Raw genomic sequence first — 21,428 nt, forward strand, 5'->3', positions numbered from 1 at the left:
CTCCCTCTGGCTGGCCAAGAATCGTCTCCTCTCTTATTTATCTTGATAAGTGGACCTTCAGCCACTACAATACTAACCTCACTCCTTTGTAACAACTAAGGCAAAAATGTAATTAATTCCGAAAATCTTTTCAGGACCCCACCTTGATGTTTCGGGACCCCACTTTGGGTCCCGACCCCAACTTTGGGAAACACTGTATTAGAGTATCAAATACTGTATTTAAAGAGGTGTATGACGTTATATTCTTAGTTATGTACCTCAACACATCATAGAAACAGAAGATAAATATGTAAAAGATGAGTATAAAAATAACTTTATACATTTAAACTTACTTTTTCTGCTTTGTTTACCCATAGAGGAGGAACAGAAGCAATAAAAAGCCTGAAATTTATTCATATTTGCTCTTTTATGTGCGTATCACATAAACAAAACATGGCAATAATAAGGCTGAAATTTAATCAATGTGCATTTTTCGTGACATAACAGAAACTGGGCCAAAGAAAAGTTTCAAAGAAATGTTTTGAAAGCTCGCTCTGGATCTCTTTTAAATGTAAATCTGGTCATCAACAAGAAGTTTTTGCTGCTTCATGTTCAAAGATGTTTTTTTCTTGGCACATCATCTGCTCTTTTTTTTTTTTTTACCCAGACTGAAAAGAGCTTTGAAGGAGAAACTGTGTTGATTATTGGTAACAAGTTGCCCTTGCAGGTCTAAAACAGGAAGTCAGATCAGATGGAGCCCGATAAGCGTGCGAGATAACGACTTCGGGACCCGGCTGCAGTTTAACGTCATCTTCCTGTCTGACTTTGGTATTATGGGCTGCTGCAGGTGATGAAGACGTACCACATGTACAACGCCGAGATGATCAGCGCCGAAGCCAAGCTGCGGGAGGCGGAGCGTCAGGAGGGCCGCGTGAAAGGCGTGAGCGGGTCGGGCGGAGGGGTGGAGCCTGTGTTCGGCCTGCGGATAGAAGAGCGCCACCAGAGACGCAACGCCGCCCGCAAGATGGAGAAGATGAGGGAGAAGGTAAAAACAAACCAACGCAAAAAAGTTTGTCGTCTTCGTCGAAGTAAAAGTGTGTTTCTTCATCAGAGGAAGGCTAAATACTCCGAGAACAAACTGAAGACTCTGAAGGCCAGAAACGAGTATTTATTGACGATGGAGGCTACAAATGCCTCTGTGTTTAAGTACTACATCCACGATCTGCCCGACATCATCGACGTGAGTATAATTGATTGGTTTAAACCAATCAGGACCGTTCAGTTTTTAAACTTTTTCGTCCCGTTTCTGTTTCTCAGTGCTGTGACTTAGGGTACCACTCCAGTCTGAGCCGAGCTCTGAAGACCTACCTATCAGCCGAACTGAGCCTTGAAGCCTCCAGGAGGGCGGGTCTGGAGGTGCTGGAGGGGGCGGTGGAGAACCTGGACCCCGCCCGCGACCGCCAGCGTCTGCTGGGCCTTTACCCGACTGCCTTCTGCCCGCCACAGCGCTTCAGCTTCCAGGCCCACATGGGCGACACGGTTAGTGTGAAGTTAACATCAAAGGTTCCGTTTGCAGTGAATCAGGACCTACCTGAGAATAAACTGGACGTCTACGAGAACGGTGTTTTTTATCGTCTTGTCTTGTTGTTTCACTTCCTGTCAGGTGACCCAGATTGCCTCCCAGCCGCAGGTCCAGGCTGAGCTCACCCTCCGCCTCACTCAGCTGCAGACTCGCCTGGCGTCCCTGAAGATCGAGAACGAAGAGGTCAGAAATCCAAATTCAGGAACAAACTAACTTCTTATAAAGCTGTCGTTTTACATTTATATTTCTAAAAATATGAATTTGAAATGAAACTTTGGTACAAGTTTATATTGCAACCTGATAAATACACAGTACTTAACAGGTAAAAACTATGTACCCTGTTAGTATAGGGTAGCATCTTCAAAATACAGCCTGGTCCTAATAGGTACCTTGTACGTACTCAGTACGTATTAGGTACACACCTTTTCTATACGAGTTACACATCCAGAACATTACCCTTTACATATCAGGTACTAATCTATTATAGTACCCAATACATACCAGGTCCACACCCAGTACTTGACCCTATACATACCAGGTACACACCCAGGACTTGACCCTGTACTTGACCCTATACTTACCAGGTACACACCCAGTACATGACTCTATACATATCAGGTACACACCCAGTACTTGACCCTATACATACCAGGTACACACCCAGTACTTGACCCTATACATACCAGGTACACACCCAGTACTTGACCCTATACATATCAGGTACACACCCAGTACTTGACACTATACTTACCAGGTACACACCCAATACTTGACCCTATACATATCAGGTACACACCCAGTACTTGACCCTATACTTACCAGGTACACACCCAATACTTGACCCTATACATACCAGGTACACACCCAGTACATGACTCTATACATACCAGGTACACACCCAGTACTTGACCCTATACATACCAGGTACACACCCAGTACTTGACCCTATACATACTAGGTACACACCCAGTATATTACCCTATACATACCACATACAGATCTAGTATAGTACACTATGCATACCAGGTACACACCCAGTATATTACCCTATACATACCAGGTACACACCCAGTACTTGACTCTATACATACCAGGTACACACCCAGTATATTACCCTACACATACCACATACAGATCTAGTATAGTACACTATACATACCAGGTACAAATCTAGTARAGTACCCAATACATACCACTAAGACACACTTTACAGTACCCTATAAATACCAGGTACACACCTTGACCTCACCTTATACATTTAAGTTGTATTAGTATTTTTTTATATATTTCTACCAAAAACACTACAAGCTGCTTGATCAACTATCTTGGATATTAAGGACAAACTGTTTTGTCCCATCGTGTATTTATGTGTAATGTTAGTTTTATAGTAAGTTATTATCATATAACATGACTTTTTTTCTGCTTGTTCATTTTTCAGTTGAATTTTTTCCCACATTTTGTGACTTCTTTCTCACATAAAGGAAGSTGATGGTTTCTAACAGCTGTTTGACCAGCTGAAATATAAATGATGTAGGTGGAARCTGATTTGGGTTCATCCTCTGGAGACTCATTTTCATACCATCATCACTGCTGGATGTTTTTCTAACACATCAAAGAGGACACAAACCCTCACTGGTCACATGAAAACACGAGTCCTTCTGACAGTTTATGCATTTTTACAGGGTTAAGGTGATTTCTACAGCGTTAAAGGGGTGATAACGTAGCAGATGTAGCCTCTAAAAATAAAGCAGAGCGGTGTGAGAGCGGCTCGGTGCCGCAGTCTGTTGTCTCGAACAGAGGGCAGCTGTTAACTCAGCCTGAAGGGCATAAAAATGCTGAAGGAGTCGGGATTAATGAGCAGCATCTGCACGTCTCAGCAGCTTCCAACACACATGCAACCAAAACCCAATCATCATAAGCAAATAAAAACACTTTTACTTCATTATCCCTGCTGTAAAAACACACTTTACATAAGGAGGAACAAACAGTTGGGCACAACTGTACACACCCCCACCTTAAACATTTTAGGTAATTAAATTTGTCAATTAAACAATYACAGTTTATAATAAAGAATGCTGAATATCTTAAAATCTGCTGAAAAGGCTTTTTTTTTTGCAGTTCATAGCAGAAAATTCTTAATTGAGCTGCTTATTTTGAAGAATTGAGGACTGGATTAAGACTTTCCCACAGTTCTGGGTGACTCAAAAGCTAATCAACCATCCAGTATCTGCTGTAAAGCAGGAGTAAAATGGTTTCTCATTGGTTTCTAACCCCATCAGGTGAAGAAGACCTGGGGGGCGACACTGACCACCCTGCAGGACATGACGGTGCTGGACGACTGCGAYGTGTCCCAGAGCTTCACTCACAGCCCGTCCTCCGAGTCGGTCAAGTCCAGCGTGTCGGATGGCTACTTGAACAAGCCGAGCCTGGCCAAGAGACGAGCCAACCAGCAGGAGACCGAGCTCTTCTACTTCACTGTGAGGAAACGACAAATCTGTTAAACCTGTAGGACATAAAGACCGTCTCTGATCGGTCTCTGTCCACTCTGTTGTCTGCTGCTGTTTTGAATCCATTTTCTTAAACATGAACGTTAGATGGCACATTATTGAACAATGTGTCAGGATGGTTGTTACTCWGGAAGGAATTATAAAACAAGTCATCCAAGACATCAAAGAAAATATTTTAAAAAATACCCTTGTAGAGTTGTTAAGGGAGTCATTGGACTCATCCAGGGCTGCCCCTTGTCTCCGATCCAGTTTGTAGTGTTTATGGACAGGATCTCAGGGTGCAGTCRTGGAAAGGAGGTGGTCTGGTTTGGGAACCACGGGGTCTCATTTTATGTGGATGATGTGGCTCTATTCCAAAGAGATTCATTGTGTCTATACGTAATAGTCTTAAAGTTTGTTATATTAGACACTTGGATAATTTTATGTCTCTTCAGACATACCTGACATGTTTCAATGTGGTACTTCCATCTTCGTCGATGTGGTTCTGTTGGTGTCTTCGGCCCAAGACGTTCAGGTGTACTGGGACGATTATCTGCTGGGATGAGAGTCAATTCCTCTAAATCTGAGGCCATGGTTCTTGACTGGAAAAGGGTGGAATGACCTGCTCTACCTCAAGTTGAGGAGTTTAAGTATCTGGGTGTCTTGTTCATGAGTGATGGTAGGATGGAGCGGGAGATGGATCGACGGACTGGGGACTCGTCCTCAGCAATGAGGGCGTTGCTTCGGTCAGTCGTGGTGAAGAAAAAGCTAAGTCGAAAGGCAAAGCTCTGGATTTACTGGTTTGTCTACGTTCCAACCCTCACCTATGGTTGTGAGGGTTGGAAAGAACAAGATCCTGGATAGAAGCGGCCGAAACGAGCTTCCTTCATAGAATAGCCAGGCTCAGACAGAGAGATAGGATGTGGAGCTCTGTCATTCAGGGGGAACTCAAAGCAGAGTCGCTGCTCCTCCACATCGAAAGGAGTCGGTTGAGGTTGTTCATCTGATCAGGATGTCTCCTGGACGCMTCCCTTTAGGGCTGTTCCGGGCACATCCCACTGATAGGAGGCCTCGGGGAAAACCCAGGACTCGGTGAAGGGATTATGTGTCATCTCTGACCTGGGAATACCTCGGGGTTACAATAATTCCACCTCAGCTCTTTGGGTTTCATCTAACGGGGCAGGAGTAACTCTGTAAATGTCTATGGTTTCAGTGAATCACAGCATTTTCTTTCTGGTCTGATTTTCAATCCTCAGAAGTTCCGCGAGTACCTAGAGGGAAGTAATCTCATTTCCAAACTCCAGGCCAAACATGACATTTTAAAGAAAGCCTTAGCTGAAGGTGAGACTGACAGAAACTCATATTTCATGTTTTTATTTTTTGTTACGATACAGAYAATCTGCATTTCTGTCCTTTCCCCCTTTTTTTTGCTCCTGGCAGGATATAAAGCTGAACTTCTGACTACCAGGTGAGGCATTCAGTCATTTCCTCTTTAGGATAATAATAAGTCTTATTTCTCTCCACACCACTTTAGTTTGAACTCTGTGAAACCGAGACACTTGTCTTTCTCTTTGTTTCTTCTTCACTCCTCACAGTCGTGGGCGGAAGAACTCCCACAGCAAGCACCAGGTAGAGTTTCACCTGAGTCAGACTCCTGGTGGAGGGGGGATATTGCTTCGTTTGTGGTGATAGTTTTAAAATAAAGTTGGTATAAATACTGTAATGGACGAAGACAACTTGTCTTCAAGATAATTTAAATAAAAAAGTGATTTGATCCAATTAGTTTGCAATATTTAAGTGATTACCATAATCATCTTTCTCAAAGCCTCATGGCTGAGGTATGCAGTTGTTGTTGGACATCCTTTGCACTTTCCAGTACAACTTTTAATCAAGACTCATAAAATGACTAAATTAACTTGAGGTTGGCGCTCTGATTTTATCWATAGGATTCAACTAAAGCCATACCTCTGCTCGTGGAGAGCTGCATCCGCTACATCAACCTCCACGGTAAGTTTCACCTCCAAACACTGAATTTGCAGCTACTGTTCAACATGTAATTTATTATGAAGCCAAATTTGGGGCTTCCTTTTATAGTAATCCAAGCTGACAAGTTAAAAAGACCCTTCACTTCCATTTGTGAAAATAAAATTTGAAGTTTATGGGAGTTTAGGTGTGCACTCCCTGTCCTGCACTACCTGAGAAACACCTAAAATGTTCACATTTTGTTGTATAAACTGTATAAGAATGAGGAAACGATGGTAGAATCGAAAAATTAAGATAAACATTTTTTGTAAAATCTTCAAAAAATAGAACAAACTGTGATCAGAGATATAAAACCACAAGTTCAGTCATATAAAAAGTCCAACTATCTGTGACAAATTTAAAGTTTAAAGTTTGAAGGCTTTTATTTTGGAGTTAGATCTTTAGATCTCCAAAGAGGGACAGGTTTTCTTAAATTGTTATCTAAGGCAAGTTTTTTGTCCGTTTTATGATGTATCTTACCAAAAGCAAGAGCAGAAAAGTCCTGATGGAGAAATGTATTTCTGTTGATGTTTTATTTATAAGTTATGAGAGGAGTGGTGAAACTTAAATGGCTTCTTGTAATCAAAAAGGAAAAAATAAGTAGGTCCTCTGGATGGGTTCTTCTTTAGTGAAACGTTTCGTCTCTCCTCCAAGAGACTTYTTCAGTCTGATGAGTTTCAGGTGAACTGAGCCTTATAAGCACTGCCTCCACATGGTGGACAAACAGGTTAGTTAYATGCAAAAGAGGGCCATAGCCTAACAATAGGYTTGATTAGCTCTATTGTTCATAGAAAGTCATGTGCCCCATCACCTGACTTATTGGTTTGGATGCTTCGGCTGTGGTTATTTGGCGTTTTRAGTGTATGTAGTGAGTGCAAGCGGGGTTCAAMGTCCCCTTGTTTTTGTCTCTCTTTCCCTCTTTGTGTTGGGTATCATTGAGGCCCTAATTCACACCTTTTGCTCATAGGGGGCTGAGTCCTACTTGCAATAACAGCGTTGTAGGAGGAGGACAACTGGTTTCTTGTAATGTTTAAAATGTCTGAAACCTAACCCAATGTGACGATTCCTCACAGGTTTGCAGCATCAGGGGATATTCCGGGTGTCAGGGTCACAAGTCGAGATCAACGACATCAAGAACTCCTTTGAGAGAGGTGAGAGGTGAACCGAAAAAGTGAAAAAGTTTAAGAGTTGAAAGTGTTGGGTGAGGACGCCTCTCCTGTGTGGTGTCCAGGTAACGACCCGCTGATTGACGAGGAAAACAACCACGACATCAACTCTGTGGCCGGAGTGCTGAAGCTGTACTTCAGGGGTTTGGAGAACCCTCTGTTCCCCAAGGACAGGTTCAATGACCTCATCTCCTGCGTCCGTGAGTCCCGTCTGTTTGACGCCCACAGATTTTTGTTTGGAACACTGAGAAAAGAAGCCAGCTGGCGTTTTCAGGACACCTCACAACAACCATCTCATGCACGTTTCTTGCYGCAGGGATTGAAAACATGTACGAGAGAGCGCAGTGCATCCGTAAGATCCTGCTGGGCGTCCCGAGGGCGACCCTGGTGGTGACGCGCTACCTGTTCGCCTTCCTCAACCAGTGAGTATCCCTCTCATCTCACACTAACAGCTGTTTTCCGTTCCGATTTTCCCGGAAACGCCACGTCGTTTTAAACCTGACGGTAGGTGCGAGGGAGGAGGCGAGCCTCTTGTCGTGAGAGAGGTGGAGAAGTGCACGCTGGTGAGAGGCAATAAACCCGAGCTCATTTTGTCTCTGAAACCTCTCAAATAAATATAGACTGAAGTCACAGAGACGGAGAGGCAGGAAGTGTGATGTGCAGGTGTGATGTACCGCCGCATTAATCGCCGCGCCTGTTTGCAGAGATATGAGACGATTTCAGCTGCCGTGTTATTAAACTCCACYGTCGAGGAGAACACTTTTCATTTCATCAGTATTTCAGCTCAAATAAAAGCTGCAGCAACAGAGAGCGACTGAACAGAAGAGGGTGTTTTTATTTGTCATTAAACTCTGAAGATAACCCAGTTTTACAAATGTTAAGCTAAATTTTGGTTTGATGGTAGTTGAGGGTCGTTCCCAATGTGCAAAATCTTTTTTTAGACTTTAAGCATTTTAGTCAACCCTGTTTGTTAGTAAAATATCCAATGAACCGCTACATGGATTTTAATTAAACTCTCAGTAAATGTGACCCATCATATTGAAGTGAGAATAAAGTCAAATTTGGTCAAAATGACCTAATCACATTTTTAGATTCCTGGCCTTAAAAGCTACATTTTGAAACTCAGATCATCCTGATATAATAAATGAATCCAGAGATTTGACTTCATTTGTCTTGTTGGTTACGATGATACATTAATATTTGGTCTGAATCCTTATTTTATGTCATTTTAATGAGGAATTTTTGATGTCATTATAAAGCAAAAACCTCAAATAGAATGTGAATTTTGAAATTTCTTAACTGGAAAGAAACAGAAACTTTGCCAGCTCACAGTGAAAATCTCAAAATCTTAAGGCGTTTTTCCTCAAAATCAGGTTTTTTTTTGTTGCTAATCCTCAATAAAAGTGCTTCAGAATTTTATTTTAGGATTATATTTCAGTCAGTCCATTCAAATGATACACTGATGAGTCATTTATTCGTTACATTTTGACAAAATGCAATTTTTGCAAACGTTTTAATCAAAATATTGAATCTGCCTACATCCTACTTTTAGAGTTAATCCTCATTTTGGTTTGATGGTTCACAAGTATTGTTAATTTACGACTCATGGTAAGGTCAGTGTTCGACTCTAGTGGGGAAGTTTTAGTATCTGGGAGTGTTTGTTCCTGAGTGATGGTCTTGAGGACATTGCTCCGGTCTGTTGTGGTGACGAGCTGAAAGACAAAGCTCTACTGGTCGAGGTGTGGATCAGGACTGAAACCCCCCTGTTCTCCGTCAGTTTGTCTCAGTACAGCGACGAGAACATGATGGACGCCGGGAACCTGGCCATCGTGTTCGGCCCCACCCTCCTGCCGACGCCGGACGCTCTGGATCAGGTGGCCTGTCAGGCCCACGTCAACGAGGTGATAAAGACCGTCATCCTGAACCACGACAACATCTTCCCGGACACCAAGGAGCTCCCCGGCCCCGTTTATGAGAAGTGCATGACGGGCGACCAGTACTGGTGAGGCTCGAGATGCTTTTTTCCACTTTTTGTTTGGAATAATTTATTTTAGTTTAGTAGCTTGGAATGTGATGTTTGAGCAGTTTAAGTCCTAAAATATGCTGCGGGGTCACACTTTGGAGACCAAGCTGTCAGATTCTAATCCAGAATGTTGCTGAAACGACTTTGCTCCTCCTCATCCAGAGGCATTTTTGACATTTTATTGGAGCTGTAAAAATCCTCAGATTCTGTCTCCTGCTGCGTCCTCCTCCCTTTGTTCCCATATTGAAAGGACGGTTTGTCAGTCTGCTTCGATGCCTGATCCTCTCCTCCTCTTCCTCCCACCTCCTCCTCCTCTTCCTCCCTCCTCCTTCTCCTCTTCCCGCAGCGAGAGTCCGTTCAGCGAACCGGGAGCCCTGGAGGAGGCCGAGCCCGACGCCGGCACCGAGACCCAGACCAGCGACGAGGGTACGCCTGACCCGTGACCTTCACACAATCGCCCCGGCGCTCAACGCCGCTCTCCCGTCTCCTGGTGGAGAGGGGGTTGCCACGGCAACGACAGCCATGGAGATGCCACATCCCCCCCCCCTCTTCATCTCGCTTCTCCACACCCACCCGCCCCTTCCTCGCTCCTCTCATCTCATCTCATCTCATCTCATCTCCACCCAATGTGATAGTAAAGGCCGTCTCCTCCGTCCCCCCACACCTGCAGATGGCGAGGGCGTGGAGGCGGTGGCCCGGTTCGACTACGTGGGTCGATCGGGCCGCGAGCTGTCCTTTAAGAAGGGCGCGTCGCTGCAGCTGTTCCAGCGCGCGTCACATGACTGGTGGGAGGGCCGGCACAACGGGAGCCACGGCCTGGTGCCTCATCAGTACATCGTGGTGAAGGACAGGCGAGTTCACAGTCCCAAATGGTTTGTACACATCCGCTGAAAACTTTTACTCTTTTATGATTGACAAAATGTTTTTTACAGCACAGACAGAACACGTTTACGTTGCTTTAGCCTCAAATTTTTAAAAATATATTGTTTAATACAATAAATACTTGTTTAAGTTTTTAACCAAGAATTTAACAATAAAAAAACGAGTTCAACTTTTTAACGTATATTTAAAACAGTTTGAAAACACTAAACTGGTCAATTATAATACATAAATATTTATTTAAAAGCTGCAAAAAAAACCAAAAATAAAACCTGAACAAGAAAAAAATGCATAGCAAAAATAAATTTATATGAAAATATATACTTTATTTAAATCTATACAACAAAAAGGCAACATTTGTTCAGATATTTCTGCCTTTATTCACAAGATTTTATGAAATTTTGTTTATTTTAAAGGCACAGTGTGTAGGATTTTGTCAATTCTTTTAGCCGAAATTGAGATAATCACTAATGACAATAATAAAAAACATGTCTAATCATTGCAGACAAAGACCTTGTTTTATTATTTTTACCTTATAAAAAGCTGTTTATATCTCCATGGTCGCGGGTCGCCCTACAGGCAGCTGCCATCTTGCACCGCCATCTTGTCTACGAAGGCTCATGAAGGACAAACTGCGGTGGTGGTGCCAAAAACGGTTTTAGTTGTAATACTATAAATGTAATATTTGTTGTCTGTCATTGTAGCTGGGATAATTTTACTTATTAAAGCTCATAATCTTACCACTTCAAACGTCACTAGCCCTGAAGCTGCTGGTAGACATCGCGGTTGGAATTATCAAAGGTTTTTGACACCTGAGAGACACCGTAGMAACTCCTTTGTGTTTGGATGCGGGGGGTGGGGGTGGGGGGAGGACCAGGGAGGATGATTCAACCACTCAACCACTAGATGTCGCTGAAAACAAATCCTACACACTGTGACTTTTAACATCGAATTTCTCAAACTAAAAACAAATTTTTAAAAATGTATTTTAAAGTTTAGTTTTTAATATTTACTTTTATGATTTTAATGTGAAAAGTGCATTTAAATTTTTTATTTCATTGATTTATAAATTTGTTTGAAATTCCTATAAAGCAAACAAAAAATTTACCAGGTTTTGTTTTCATTTTTTATACAACAATATGAGGAATTTATCATGTTTTAAGTTAAGTGGACTTCAGAAATGTTAAATGGTGAAATTTAAAACAAAATGGTACAAAATGTGATTTTGAATTTTAATTTAAAACGCTGTTAATTAGTTTGAATATATATACTTTAAAGACTAACATGTTTTTGCTTTAAACTTAAACATTTCGACTTTTAACCTGATTCCTGTTTCTTCTTATTCATCATTATGAACATAAACATGCCATATTTGACATGAACCCAACATTAATTAGTCCATCTGAACTGAGCTCCTCAGATGGATCTGGTTCAAACTGGATCACCCGCTTGATTAAGTGACTCATTAGACTCGGCGAGTCTCCGGCCGCAGCACTTATCGATCCGTTAATTGATGATTGGTGTTGGTTCAGCAGCGATTTGTCCTGACGGAGTCTCCGCTCCGTGTCTCCAGGACCGACGCCATGTCGGACACGCTCAGTCAGAAGGCCGACAGCGACGGCGGGAGCAGCAGCACCGAAGACAAGCGGTCCAGAAGCGAGCTGAGCTCCCCGACCGACATACGGCCTCCGGAGAACTTCAACAGGTCTGTCAGCTGCTCAGGTTTTTTTTTTAAAGGAACTTCTTTCTCTCACCTCTAAAAATACCTGAGAATCTCATCAAGCTGCGTTCACAGCCGGTTCCCATGTGACCTGTTTTCCTGTCGCAGACTCCTGACACCTTCTTACTTCTGCTCAGTCAGTCCTAGCTGAACCAGAAACCAGAGATCAGGCAGAATTAAGGACGAAAATTATCATTTAAAGCCATAATAGCTGTGAAAATACACAACCTGTCGATGTACAAGTTGGAAATGGTGGACTGTCGTCTCTGGGTTGGGAATAAGGTTCTGCTTCAAGACAAAGAGTTTAAGAAGCTTTGGGTTTTATTAAAAAGTGAGAGAAGAATGGAGCAAGAGGTCAACAGATTGGTCTGTACTGGTCCATTGTGGTGAAGAGGAGCTGATTTATGGTACTGACGTTTGGGTAGTGACCAAAAAATCAGATGCAGGAGGTCTAAATGAGATGTCTCTGCAGGGTAGATGGACTCTCTTAGAGACAGACTTAGTACTTCAGTCCTCCAGGAAGGACTCCTCATACAGAGGAACCAGCTGAGGTTGGTCATCTAGTGAGGATGGACTCCGGACGCCTCCTTAGGGAGGTGTTGTGGACATGTTCAACTGGGAGAAGACCTAGGACGCTCTAAAGAGGCAGGACAGTATTATTGTTCTTTCTATGGGTGGCTTTGACCAAAGTTGCCAACCTGGGTCAGGTAAAGACCAGTCCTCACAGGTTCACCTTTATTAGCTGTTTAACCAGCCCATTCTCACTCCCAACTCATCACATATTGACGCTTTTCTCAAGGTTCCCTCTGCGTCCGGTTTTGACGCGTCGGGTACACCCCTAGCATCAGTTATTGAGGAGATGGGGCGGAATCCGTTGTCATAATTTCAGCAAGTGTAGAAAATGCACAAAAACTAACCATCCCAAAGCCTAAAATTACCTTTATTTGCTCTAGACATCCTATCCCTGATCCTAGTACCTAAAATTAACCATGAACTCTGATCCCTAATATTAACCATGGATCCCAACTCAAAGACCCCTATATTTTGCTTCCTGWTGCATCAAAACCAGATGCCGAGGGAACTCGGAAGTGCCTGGTGCATCAATAACTGACACAAAGGGATTACCCGACACGTCAAAATAAGACGCAGAGGGAACCTTGGAAAAGCACCAAYGTGAGACGAGTTGGGAGTGAGAATGTGTTAGTTTATCAGCTGGAGTCCATTGATTGATTGGTCTGACGTCATTTTTGGGTTGACTCTGGTCGTACTTCCTGTTTCACAGTCAMCGGAGGAAGCGGACCGACGGTCTCTTCCGCCGCCCTCTCTGCCGCTCCAACGACAACCACGGCAACGGGGGGATGATGGAGCGAAGCTCTCCGCCGGTGACGGGTCACTTCAGTCCCAGAGATCTGCTGCTGGGGCGGAGCCAGGGCATGACCCCGCCCCTCGACAGCCCGGAACGCCGCCGCCGCTCTGCTGCGGTCACCATGACGGTGAGCCGTCATGAATCCCTTCGGAGGCCGGAGGACACGCCCATTCGACGCTCGAGCAGCGGGCAGCATGTATTTGGCGACGCTCTTCGRTCCAGAACGATGGACGCAGACTCCCTGACTCAGGTAGGACACTTTTACCTCGATGGTTTTAGTAATATTTTTATATTTATCACAATATTTAAATAGATGCTGAGAGTTTTGACTGTTTTTGGTTGGACTTCCTGTCTCCAGGACATCGAGGAGACGGTGACGGTGGCTCTGGGGGAGCTCAGGCAGCTGGAGCGTCAGGGCTGCCGGCCGGCCCCCGACGTGGTCCTGGACACCCTGGAACAGGTGAAGAATGGCCCCGCCACGGCCTGCTCCTCCGAGTCCCCCAGCCCCCACAGCACGCCCAGCACTCCGGGGACACCCGGGACCCCMGGAACACCTGGGACTCCTGGAACTCCCTGCACACCCGGAACCCCGAGCCCCCTCAGTCCTCTGAGTCCGATCAGTCCCCTTCCAGGACCCCCACCCGGACCCCCCAGACCGGCCAACCCTTCCCCTGATGCCCTGGGCTCCTTCAAGCCTGTGGCAGCTGCTCGCATCGGGGCCCCGCTGCGACCACCGGCCCTGAGGCCCAAACCCGTGGTGCCGCCCAAGAGCAGCACCCCCCCTCTGCCCCCGCCGCTGGACAAATCCTGCACCATGTGAGCCAAACCGAGCCGAAAAACAGGCCGAATCAGGCCTACCCAGGCCAAAACTGGGCCAGAAGAGGAGATCAGGGTACCGCTTAATGATTCTAATCAACTGGAAGGTAGAAAAGGGTAGAAGAGAGGAAAAAAGGCTTTTAATGTAGTAATAAATTATAATCTATGACATGACCTATGATATGATATGATATTTCTGTGTCGTCAGGTTGGTGTGTTCTCTCTTGGTGTGTAGGAGTTTACTTTCTCCATGTATTGAAGCATTAATCAAAAGTTAGCTAAAAGAACTGCTGTTAACCAGCGACAGGACTGAGAGTAGGCGGAGCTCATACCAAACTGGGAAATGTAGTCCAGCTCCAGTTTAAAAAAAAAAGAGAAAAAGTAAAAACAAGAAAAAAAAGTAGTTTCAGTGAATGTCGTGTCACGAAGACACAGACTGGCTGCTGCATCTGCGACTAAATCGGGACGGGATGGTTCGACAACGTTTGTGTGACTTTAATTTTTCACTCAGCTGCTAATTTTTCACTTCTGAGGTGCATCGAAAAAACCTAACATCCAGCTATTCAATGAATGTTTTTTTAGCTTTTTAACGACTGTTCAGCCATCTTATTGAATGTTGGGTGGAGCAGCTGCGGCGGCGGCTCGCTCCGCTTGTTTTACAGCCTTCTTGCGTTGTTTTTTTTAGAACCTGGACCTGATCGGGAGGAGGGAGCTCTTTCTGAGTTTGTTCTCGTTTGTCTGAGTGTGTCTGTGTGCGCTCCGCTGCCCTCGTTATCGTGTTCTCCTGTAAGCACTAGAATAGATAATTCATGCCTGCCTTGAGTGCCACAACACGGAGAAAACTATACGAGTGCTAAAAGCATGCCACTTCCTGTGTGTGTGATTGTGTGTGAGAGAAAACAGCCGTGAGGGAAAAACGAAAAAGTTCACCGTCTTTCAATTTTAGGGTTACGTACAAAATGATCTGGCCTTTACCAGGTTTTAAAATATTTAAATCAAGTGAAGAAAAGTTATTCAACCATGTTATTTATTAAACTAAAACTAAAGCAGTAAGTGCCAAATTCACCCTGAAGGTCAGACTGTGCAGTGCTCAGAGAAATAAACTCCATTTTAGACTCTACAGGCCTCAGTTAACAGGAAACGGTAGTTAAGAGTCCAGGACCTCAACCTGACTGAATGAAAAGTGGCCCAAAACTCCTCCAGAACCATGTGAGAGATCAAAAAACTCAGCTCTGAGTTTTCTGCCTTTTTATGTTTGTTTGTCCACTTGGGGTTAGACCTTAATGATTTTAAACTCTGGTTAAGCCCAGATCAATTTTATTATGTCCAGAAACCCAAAAGCTGGAAGTGGGCGAACTTTTCTTTTCTCATGACTGTAATTGTTTACCTGCTCGTTACACTAAAGTCACTGATTAACCTTAACTTTCCAATAAGCTAACAGGGTGGGGCTGCGTGTGTAGATGCCCCAAAATCCACTTGAACAGCACACTGAATGTGGAGTGTTGAAGAGAAATATTGAGACGAGCTCTGTGTGTGTGTTGATTTTTGTTACCTTTTTTGGACCTATTTTGGTATATTCACCTACCTTGTCAGGACCGATAGTCCTTATGTGGACCAAAGCCTGGTCCTAATACGGTAAAACACCATTTCTTGATTAGGTTTGAGTTAGGGTTAGGCATAGACTACAGAAATAAATGGAGGTCAATACAATGTCCTAATAAGAATAGAAATATGAACGTGTGTGTGTGTGTGTGAGTGTACTTGGTTTTGTAACCTTTTTAAGACCTTTTCTGGTATTTTCACCTACCTTGTCAGGACCAGTGGTCCTTATGGGGACCAAAGCCTGGTCCAAATGGTGAAATGTCATTTTTGGTTAGGGTTGAGGTTTAGAGTTAGAGTTAGGGTTAAGCATGTACTGGTACCAGTTAGAGCTAGGGTTTGGTATGCATGGGTACCGGTTATAGCTAAGATTAAGGTTACCCTTGTACTGATAATGGCTAGAGCTAAGGCTAGCGCTAAGTTAGCCTTTTACTGGTACTGGTTAGAGCTAAGGCTAAGGTCAGCCTTGTACTGGTACTGGTTAGAGCTAAGGCTAAGTTTAGCCTTGTACTGGTACTGGTTAGACCTAAGGCTAGGGTCAGCCTCATACTGATACTGGTTAGAGCTAAGGCTAAGGTTAGCCTCATACTGGTACTGGTTAGAGCTAAGGCTAAGGTCAGCCTTGTACTGGTACTGGTTAGAGCTAAGGCTAAGGTTAGCCTCATACTGGTACTGGTTAGAGCTAAGGCTAAGGTCAGCTTTGTACTGGTACTGGTTAGACCTAAGGCTAAGTTTAGCCTTGTACTGGTACTGGTTAGACCTAAGGCTAAGGTCAGCCTTGTACTGGTACAGGTTAGAGCTAAGGCTAAGTTTAGCCTTGTACTGGTACTGGTTAGAGTTAAGGCTAAGGTCAGCCTTTTACTGGTACTGGTTAGACCTAAGGCTAAGTTTAGCTTTGTACTGGTACTGGTTAGACCTAAGGCTAGGGTCAGCCTTGAACTGTTTAGCACTAAGGCCAAAGTTACCCTTGTTTTGTTACTGTTTCAAGGCCAAGGTCAGCCTTGTACTAGAACTGGTACTGGTTTGACCTAAGGCTAACGTTAGCCTCATACTGAGACTGGTTATATACTGGTTTGACCTAAGGCTTGGACGGGTACTTGCTAGGATTAGGCATGTACTGGTTAGGTGTAGGTTTAGGGTTAGAGTATAGAAATGAATGGAAATCAATACAAGGTCCTAATATGGACATAAAAACAAAACTTGTGTGTGTGTTTTGGTGAAAGTGCCTCTTTTTTTTAAATCCTCATCTTGTTGAGAGTTGTGAATCCACTCACGCATGTCCTGAACGAAGAGCAGCAGCACTCTGAATGAAATAATCATAAAGTGTTTAGTAGATWCCCAACTTATGAAAACATTAACCCCATTGTGACATTGCACTTTGATGTATAGAATCGTGTACTTGGCATGTAGCATCATGACATGTTGGTGCATTTTAACTCAACGGGAGGTTTTCTTTGAATGTGTTTCATGATAACCGAAACATTTTTTGTTTGTTTGTTGGTGTTGCTGTATTTGAAAACTGAGCTTCCTGAAGTCGAGCTCATATAGCCAAATGGATTGTATCATCGTGTTGTATTTATAATATAAATAAACCTGAATCAATTAGCATTCAAGTCATCGATGAAACGAATCTCTCTCTGTAGGTTTCTGTGAAAGAAATCAATAAAACCTCCAACTCAGAATCAGATCAGCTTTCTGTCATTCAAACTGAATCCAAATGTCATGAATAATAGATTTAAAGTTCAGTTTTAAATATTTACAAAACCAGAGAATAATAAAAGCTGTTCTTACCTTTATGYCGACTTGCATTTCTTTGGTATGAGCTGCACAATAAACAAAACGTTATTTAAAGCTGATAAAGAGAATAAAAAACAATTTCATTTCAAACAGATGATTGTTGTTTTAGTAAAACACATAAAATCAGTTAATTTGTGCAAAAATTGGAAACTTTATTTGAGTTGAAGTGCAAAAAACGACAAAAAGGCATTAAAATTAAATGAACTACATCTAAAACAGGCAGTTGTTTTTGATTTACTGTCTCGTCTGAAACAAAGTCAAAGATTAGTTTGGATGTTTTTGGTCTGAAGGAATTGGACCGTGTCCAGCTCAGCCCTTTGAGCCTGGTTTGAGGATGCTGAAGGGTTTGGAGTTCCGCAGCGAGCCGGAGATCTCCTGCAGGAAGGCGGTGATGTGCTGCTCCTTCTCCGACTTCTTTCCATCGAAGATGACCACGAGAGTGAAGTGCAGCTCGGGTCGGGTGAGGTAGTAGGTGCTCTGGACCTTGTCGTCGTAGAACTGGACCACCTTGTCCAGGGTGTTGAGCTCGGCGGCGCGGTCGCCCATCATCATGATGACGTTGGGCCAGTGCGTGAGCGGCCGCTCGCCCGACGGCAGCGACACCACGGCGGGGAACTGCTCCACGCCCTTCGGCGCCTCCCGGTAGGACTGCGGGTGGTGGTACCCGTGGCCCTGGAAGCTCTCCGAGCCGCGGTTGTCGAACACCAGCGACACGTTGCTGGCGTCGTGTTTGCGGATGAAGGCGGATATCTTCCCGTAGAAGTCCGACGTGGTGCGAGCCGTCAGGGCCTTCATGTCGGTGGGCGTGGTTTGCCGGCTCAGAGCTTCGTGGAAGTAGAAGCTGAACTTGGCGAGCAGCGCCGAGTGGAAGCGCTGCAGCCAGACGTAGAGGTGGGGCGGCTGCACGGCCTTCTGGGACTGGCCCCCGAACAGGTGCTTGCGGGTTTCCCTCTGCCGCTGGAAGAGCTGCGCCCAGGCTGCGAGCTTGGACTGAGCGCCGTGCAGACTGAGCAGAGCCGGCAGGAAGTGCCACTCCGACACCTGAGCCTGGCAGCGCAGCAGCTGGGTCACCACGTCCACTTCGGTCTGGAAACCCTCCTCCACCCGGCCCAGGATCGGATGATGGAATCTACCAAAAACAGAGATTATGTGAAATTACATCTGTACATTAATAACAGACRACTGTGGAGTTATTATTATATTTATAGAAATAAATCACCTGGATTCAACATAAATCTACCAAACAACAAATTTTATTAACTCATCTAATGCAGAAACTCAGAATGTGACACATATTTAGGTAAAAGTCTTAATCCAGGCCTTTCCAAGCAGCTAATCTGTTTTATAATCTTAGAAACAGATTAACACTTCTACAAACATTCTTTTAGTTTTTTTATTTGGACTTTGGCTGCTTTTTCCACCAAGTTCCAACTTTTCTAGCTGATAATTTTCAAAGTAATGTTTTTAACTCCAACAGGGTTCCAACACATTTCAACTTTCAATGTTTCTAACTTACATGTACTAGTTTGTATCCATTCACCCTTAACATCTCCTTTTGTCTTTCATTTCTAAAAGCACAATACTCTGGCAGCTTGTAATAAGAATATTAGTATAATATATRTGACCCATCACATCGAAACGAGGAATAAGTCCAAAAGTTGTATATGGAGAAACAGGCAAATATAGTGTTTTAACTAAAATGTTAATAAAAATTGCATTTTGTCAAAATATAATGAATAAAAGCCTTATTAATGTATCATTTGAATGAACTGACTGAAATATAATCATAAAACAAAAATTTGAAGCACTTTTTTGTGCAGTAGCAACAAAAAAAAAACTGATTTTGAGGAAAAACGCCTTAAAATTTTAAGATTTTCCCTGTGAGCTAGCAAAGTTTTGTTTCTTTTTAGCTGGGAAATCTCAATATTCAAATATAATTTGATGTTTCCTCTTTATAAGGACATCAAAAATTCCTCAATAAAATGACAAAAAATTAGGATTCAGACCAAATATTTATGTATTATTGTAACCAAAAAAACAAATTAAGTCATATATATGGATTTAATTATGATATCAGAATGATCCAGGTATCAAAATGTAGCTTTTAAAACCAGGAATCTGAAAATGTAATGAAGTCCTTTTGACCAAATTTTACTTAATCCTCATTTTGATATGATGGGTCACATATATAGTATAGTACAATAAGAATATTAAAAAATAAAGAGTTTGGCTCTGGACTAAAAGTCTGGATTTAGTTGGGAAATGTTTAGTTTTAGTTTAATTTTAGTTTAGTTTTAGTTTAGTTTAGTTTAAACATGTATACAAAACAAAAAATGATAAAAAGTGATAACAAAATTAACATATTTGAAAAGGAATGGGAAGAAGTAAAAAACTTATTTAACCCCACCGTCCTCCGAAGCTTATTAACAAAAAAATATTAAATTCTTCTTTTTCCTTRTTCTAAGTTACAATTTCATAAAGATTAAAACAACAATCTGTTTACCTAGAATTTTACATAATACCAGAATATATTCATAAACGTAAATGTACATCTACATGCAGTATATATGCATACACACATAAATGTATACAYACACACATGTACGCACATATATACACAGCCCCAAACGTCTCCATATATTGCCAAAAAAAAATTTAAATTTAAAAAATTCTAATAATAATCAGACATACTCAGCATCCCTGTATCTTTTGTAAATAACATTTTTWTACGTCTCCTTAAATTTGTTAAATGTTGCGTCAGGGTTGCAGCTGAGCGGCTGCAGCTCCTCTCACTTTGTGTTTCTGCTGACGTCTCCGGGGAAAAACTGAAACCTGTTTTTGCCGAATGAAGCAGAAAGTTTCCCCTCCAACAACCTCAATGTGTCACTCTCATCTTTACAGAGTTTATTTTGTGTTGTTGTAAAGTTCAGTGGAGTTTTACGTCACTAGAAAAACAAACTGTTTAATCAGCTCGTAGTAATTTATCAAACGTTTATTTCCTCTTTATGAATTAATGAAAGTATAAATCATTGTTTAAAAAGGAGCACGAACCTTCAGGTTTCAGGTTTTATCTGAAAGTTTTAGTGGATAAATTAGGCTTTAAAGACGTGTTATCAGAGTAAAAGTACTCGGGTGCATACTTGGAGCTGTATTTCTGCAGGACCACCTCCAGCGCAGCGACCAGCTCCTCGGTGCTGACGCTCTTCTGGCTGCCCAGGGAGTGCAGCTTCTCGTACAGGTCGGCCATCTCCATGCGGGCCTGGGTGAAGTGGCACAGCTGCTCCGACAGGTGAGACAGCAGGTCCTCCAGGTAGGAGGAAGATGATGAGGAGGAGGAGGTGGGCTGGCTGTGGCGGCCCATCGTCACCACCTTCCTGAGCTCATTGTACAGAGATGTGTAGATGGTGCGGATGGAGTCTTTACGGCTGAAGAACGACTGACCGCCTGAAGAAAAGAAAAATCAAACAGTTTTTCATCTATGAGCTGCAGCGCCTCCTGCTGTTGGAACTAGTTACTGTGTAATAAATGTTCCATAATCATTTTCTTTTTCTTTTACTGAACATATGTACAAGCAAACAGAGTAAATATTTGGTTTTTATGAGCATATGTCCTCATAATAGAACAAAAGAAAGCTGTAAATGTACACAAAACAGATAAACATCAAGTAAAAGTTACTAAAACATCAAAATAATCTGATTTAYGTTAAATTAACTTCAAATATTTAATAAATAGTTTAAAATATTTCAAGAACAGATTTAATTTTGAGGAAAAAACACATCTAMATTTGTGAAAAGAATTTTCAAACAAACATTTAACTGTTACCTAAAAACAMAACTTTTAACTTTAAACTCTTAATAGTCGTGGATATTTTTGTTTTACATTAATATCTAAACTGTCCAGCTGATTGAAAGTATAATTTATATTAACTTTAACTGTTTAGTATGATAATTCATTTGATAAATTTCATTTACAATTTAAACATTTACTTATTTC

At 42.6% G+C, this 21,428-nt stretch overlaps 2 protein-coding genes across 6 annotated transcripts in view; one reads left to right on the plus strand and one right to left on the minus strand.

Moving 5' to 3' along the window:
• The window catches only part of LOC106532743 (SLIT-ROBO Rho GTPase-activating protein 1), a 30,074-nt gene extending 15,861 nt beyond the window's left edge, over positions 1-14,213 (plus strand). For 3 of the 5 annotated variants that reach the window (XM_014028862.1, XM_014028865.1, XM_014028864.1), the window contains 18 exons: positions 827-1,024; positions 1,091-1,219; positions 1,297-1,518; positions 1,643-1,744; positions 3,841-4,038; positions 5,304-5,388; positions 5,488-5,515; positions 5,643-5,676; positions 5,994-6,054; positions 7,143-7,220; positions 7,301-7,435; positions 7,552-7,657; positions 9,013-9,237; positions 9,605-9,684; positions 9,929-10,130; positions 11,711-11,842; positions 13,140-13,473; positions 13,582-14,213. In XM_014028862.1, coding sequence (XP_013884316.1) covers positions 827-1,024; positions 1,091-1,219; positions 1,297-1,518; positions 1,643-1,744; positions 3,841-4,038; positions 5,304-5,388; positions 5,488-5,515; positions 5,643-5,676; positions 5,994-6,054; positions 7,143-7,220; positions 7,301-7,435; positions 7,552-7,657; positions 9,013-9,237; positions 9,605-9,684; positions 9,929-10,130; positions 11,711-11,842; positions 13,140-13,473; positions 13,582-14,043 — 2,811 coding nt within the window. In that variant the 3' untranslated portion in view covers positions 14,044-14,213. Of the gene's footprint in view, positions 1-816; positions 1,025-1,090; positions 1,220-1,296; positions 1,519-1,642; positions 1,745-3,840; positions 4,039-5,303; positions 5,389-5,487; positions 5,516-5,642; positions 5,677-5,993; positions 6,055-7,142; positions 7,221-7,300; positions 7,436-7,551; positions 7,658-9,012; positions 9,238-9,604; positions 9,685-9,928; positions 10,131-11,710; positions 11,843-13,139; positions 13,474-13,581 lie in introns of all 5 variants that reach the window. The other 2 variants (XM_014028863.1, XM_014028866.1) reach the window with 2 other exon arrangements.
• A 3,349-nt stretch (positions 14,214-17,562) lies between these two features.
• kics2 (KICSTOR subunit 2) overlaps positions 17,563-21,428 on the minus strand; it is a gene marked incomplete at its 5' end in the record, with an annotated part of 5,157 nt that continues 1,291 nt past the window's right edge. Inside the window, 2 exon segments of the mRNA XM_014028867.1 lie at positions 17,563-18,564; positions 20,576-20,879. Coding sequence (XP_013884321.1) covers positions 17,745-18,564; positions 20,576-20,879 — 1,124 coding nt within the window. The 3' untranslated portion in view covers positions 17,563-17,744.

Source organism: Austrofundulus limnaeus, unplaced genomic scaffold (assembly GCF_001266775.1).
Source record: "Austrofundulus limnaeus strain Quisiro unplaced genomic scaffold, Austrofundulus_limnaeus-1.0 Scaffold825, whole genome shotgun sequence".
Lineage (NCBI taxonomy): Eukaryota > Metazoa > Chordata > Actinopteri > Cyprinodontiformes > Rivulidae > Austrofundulus > Austrofundulus limnaeus.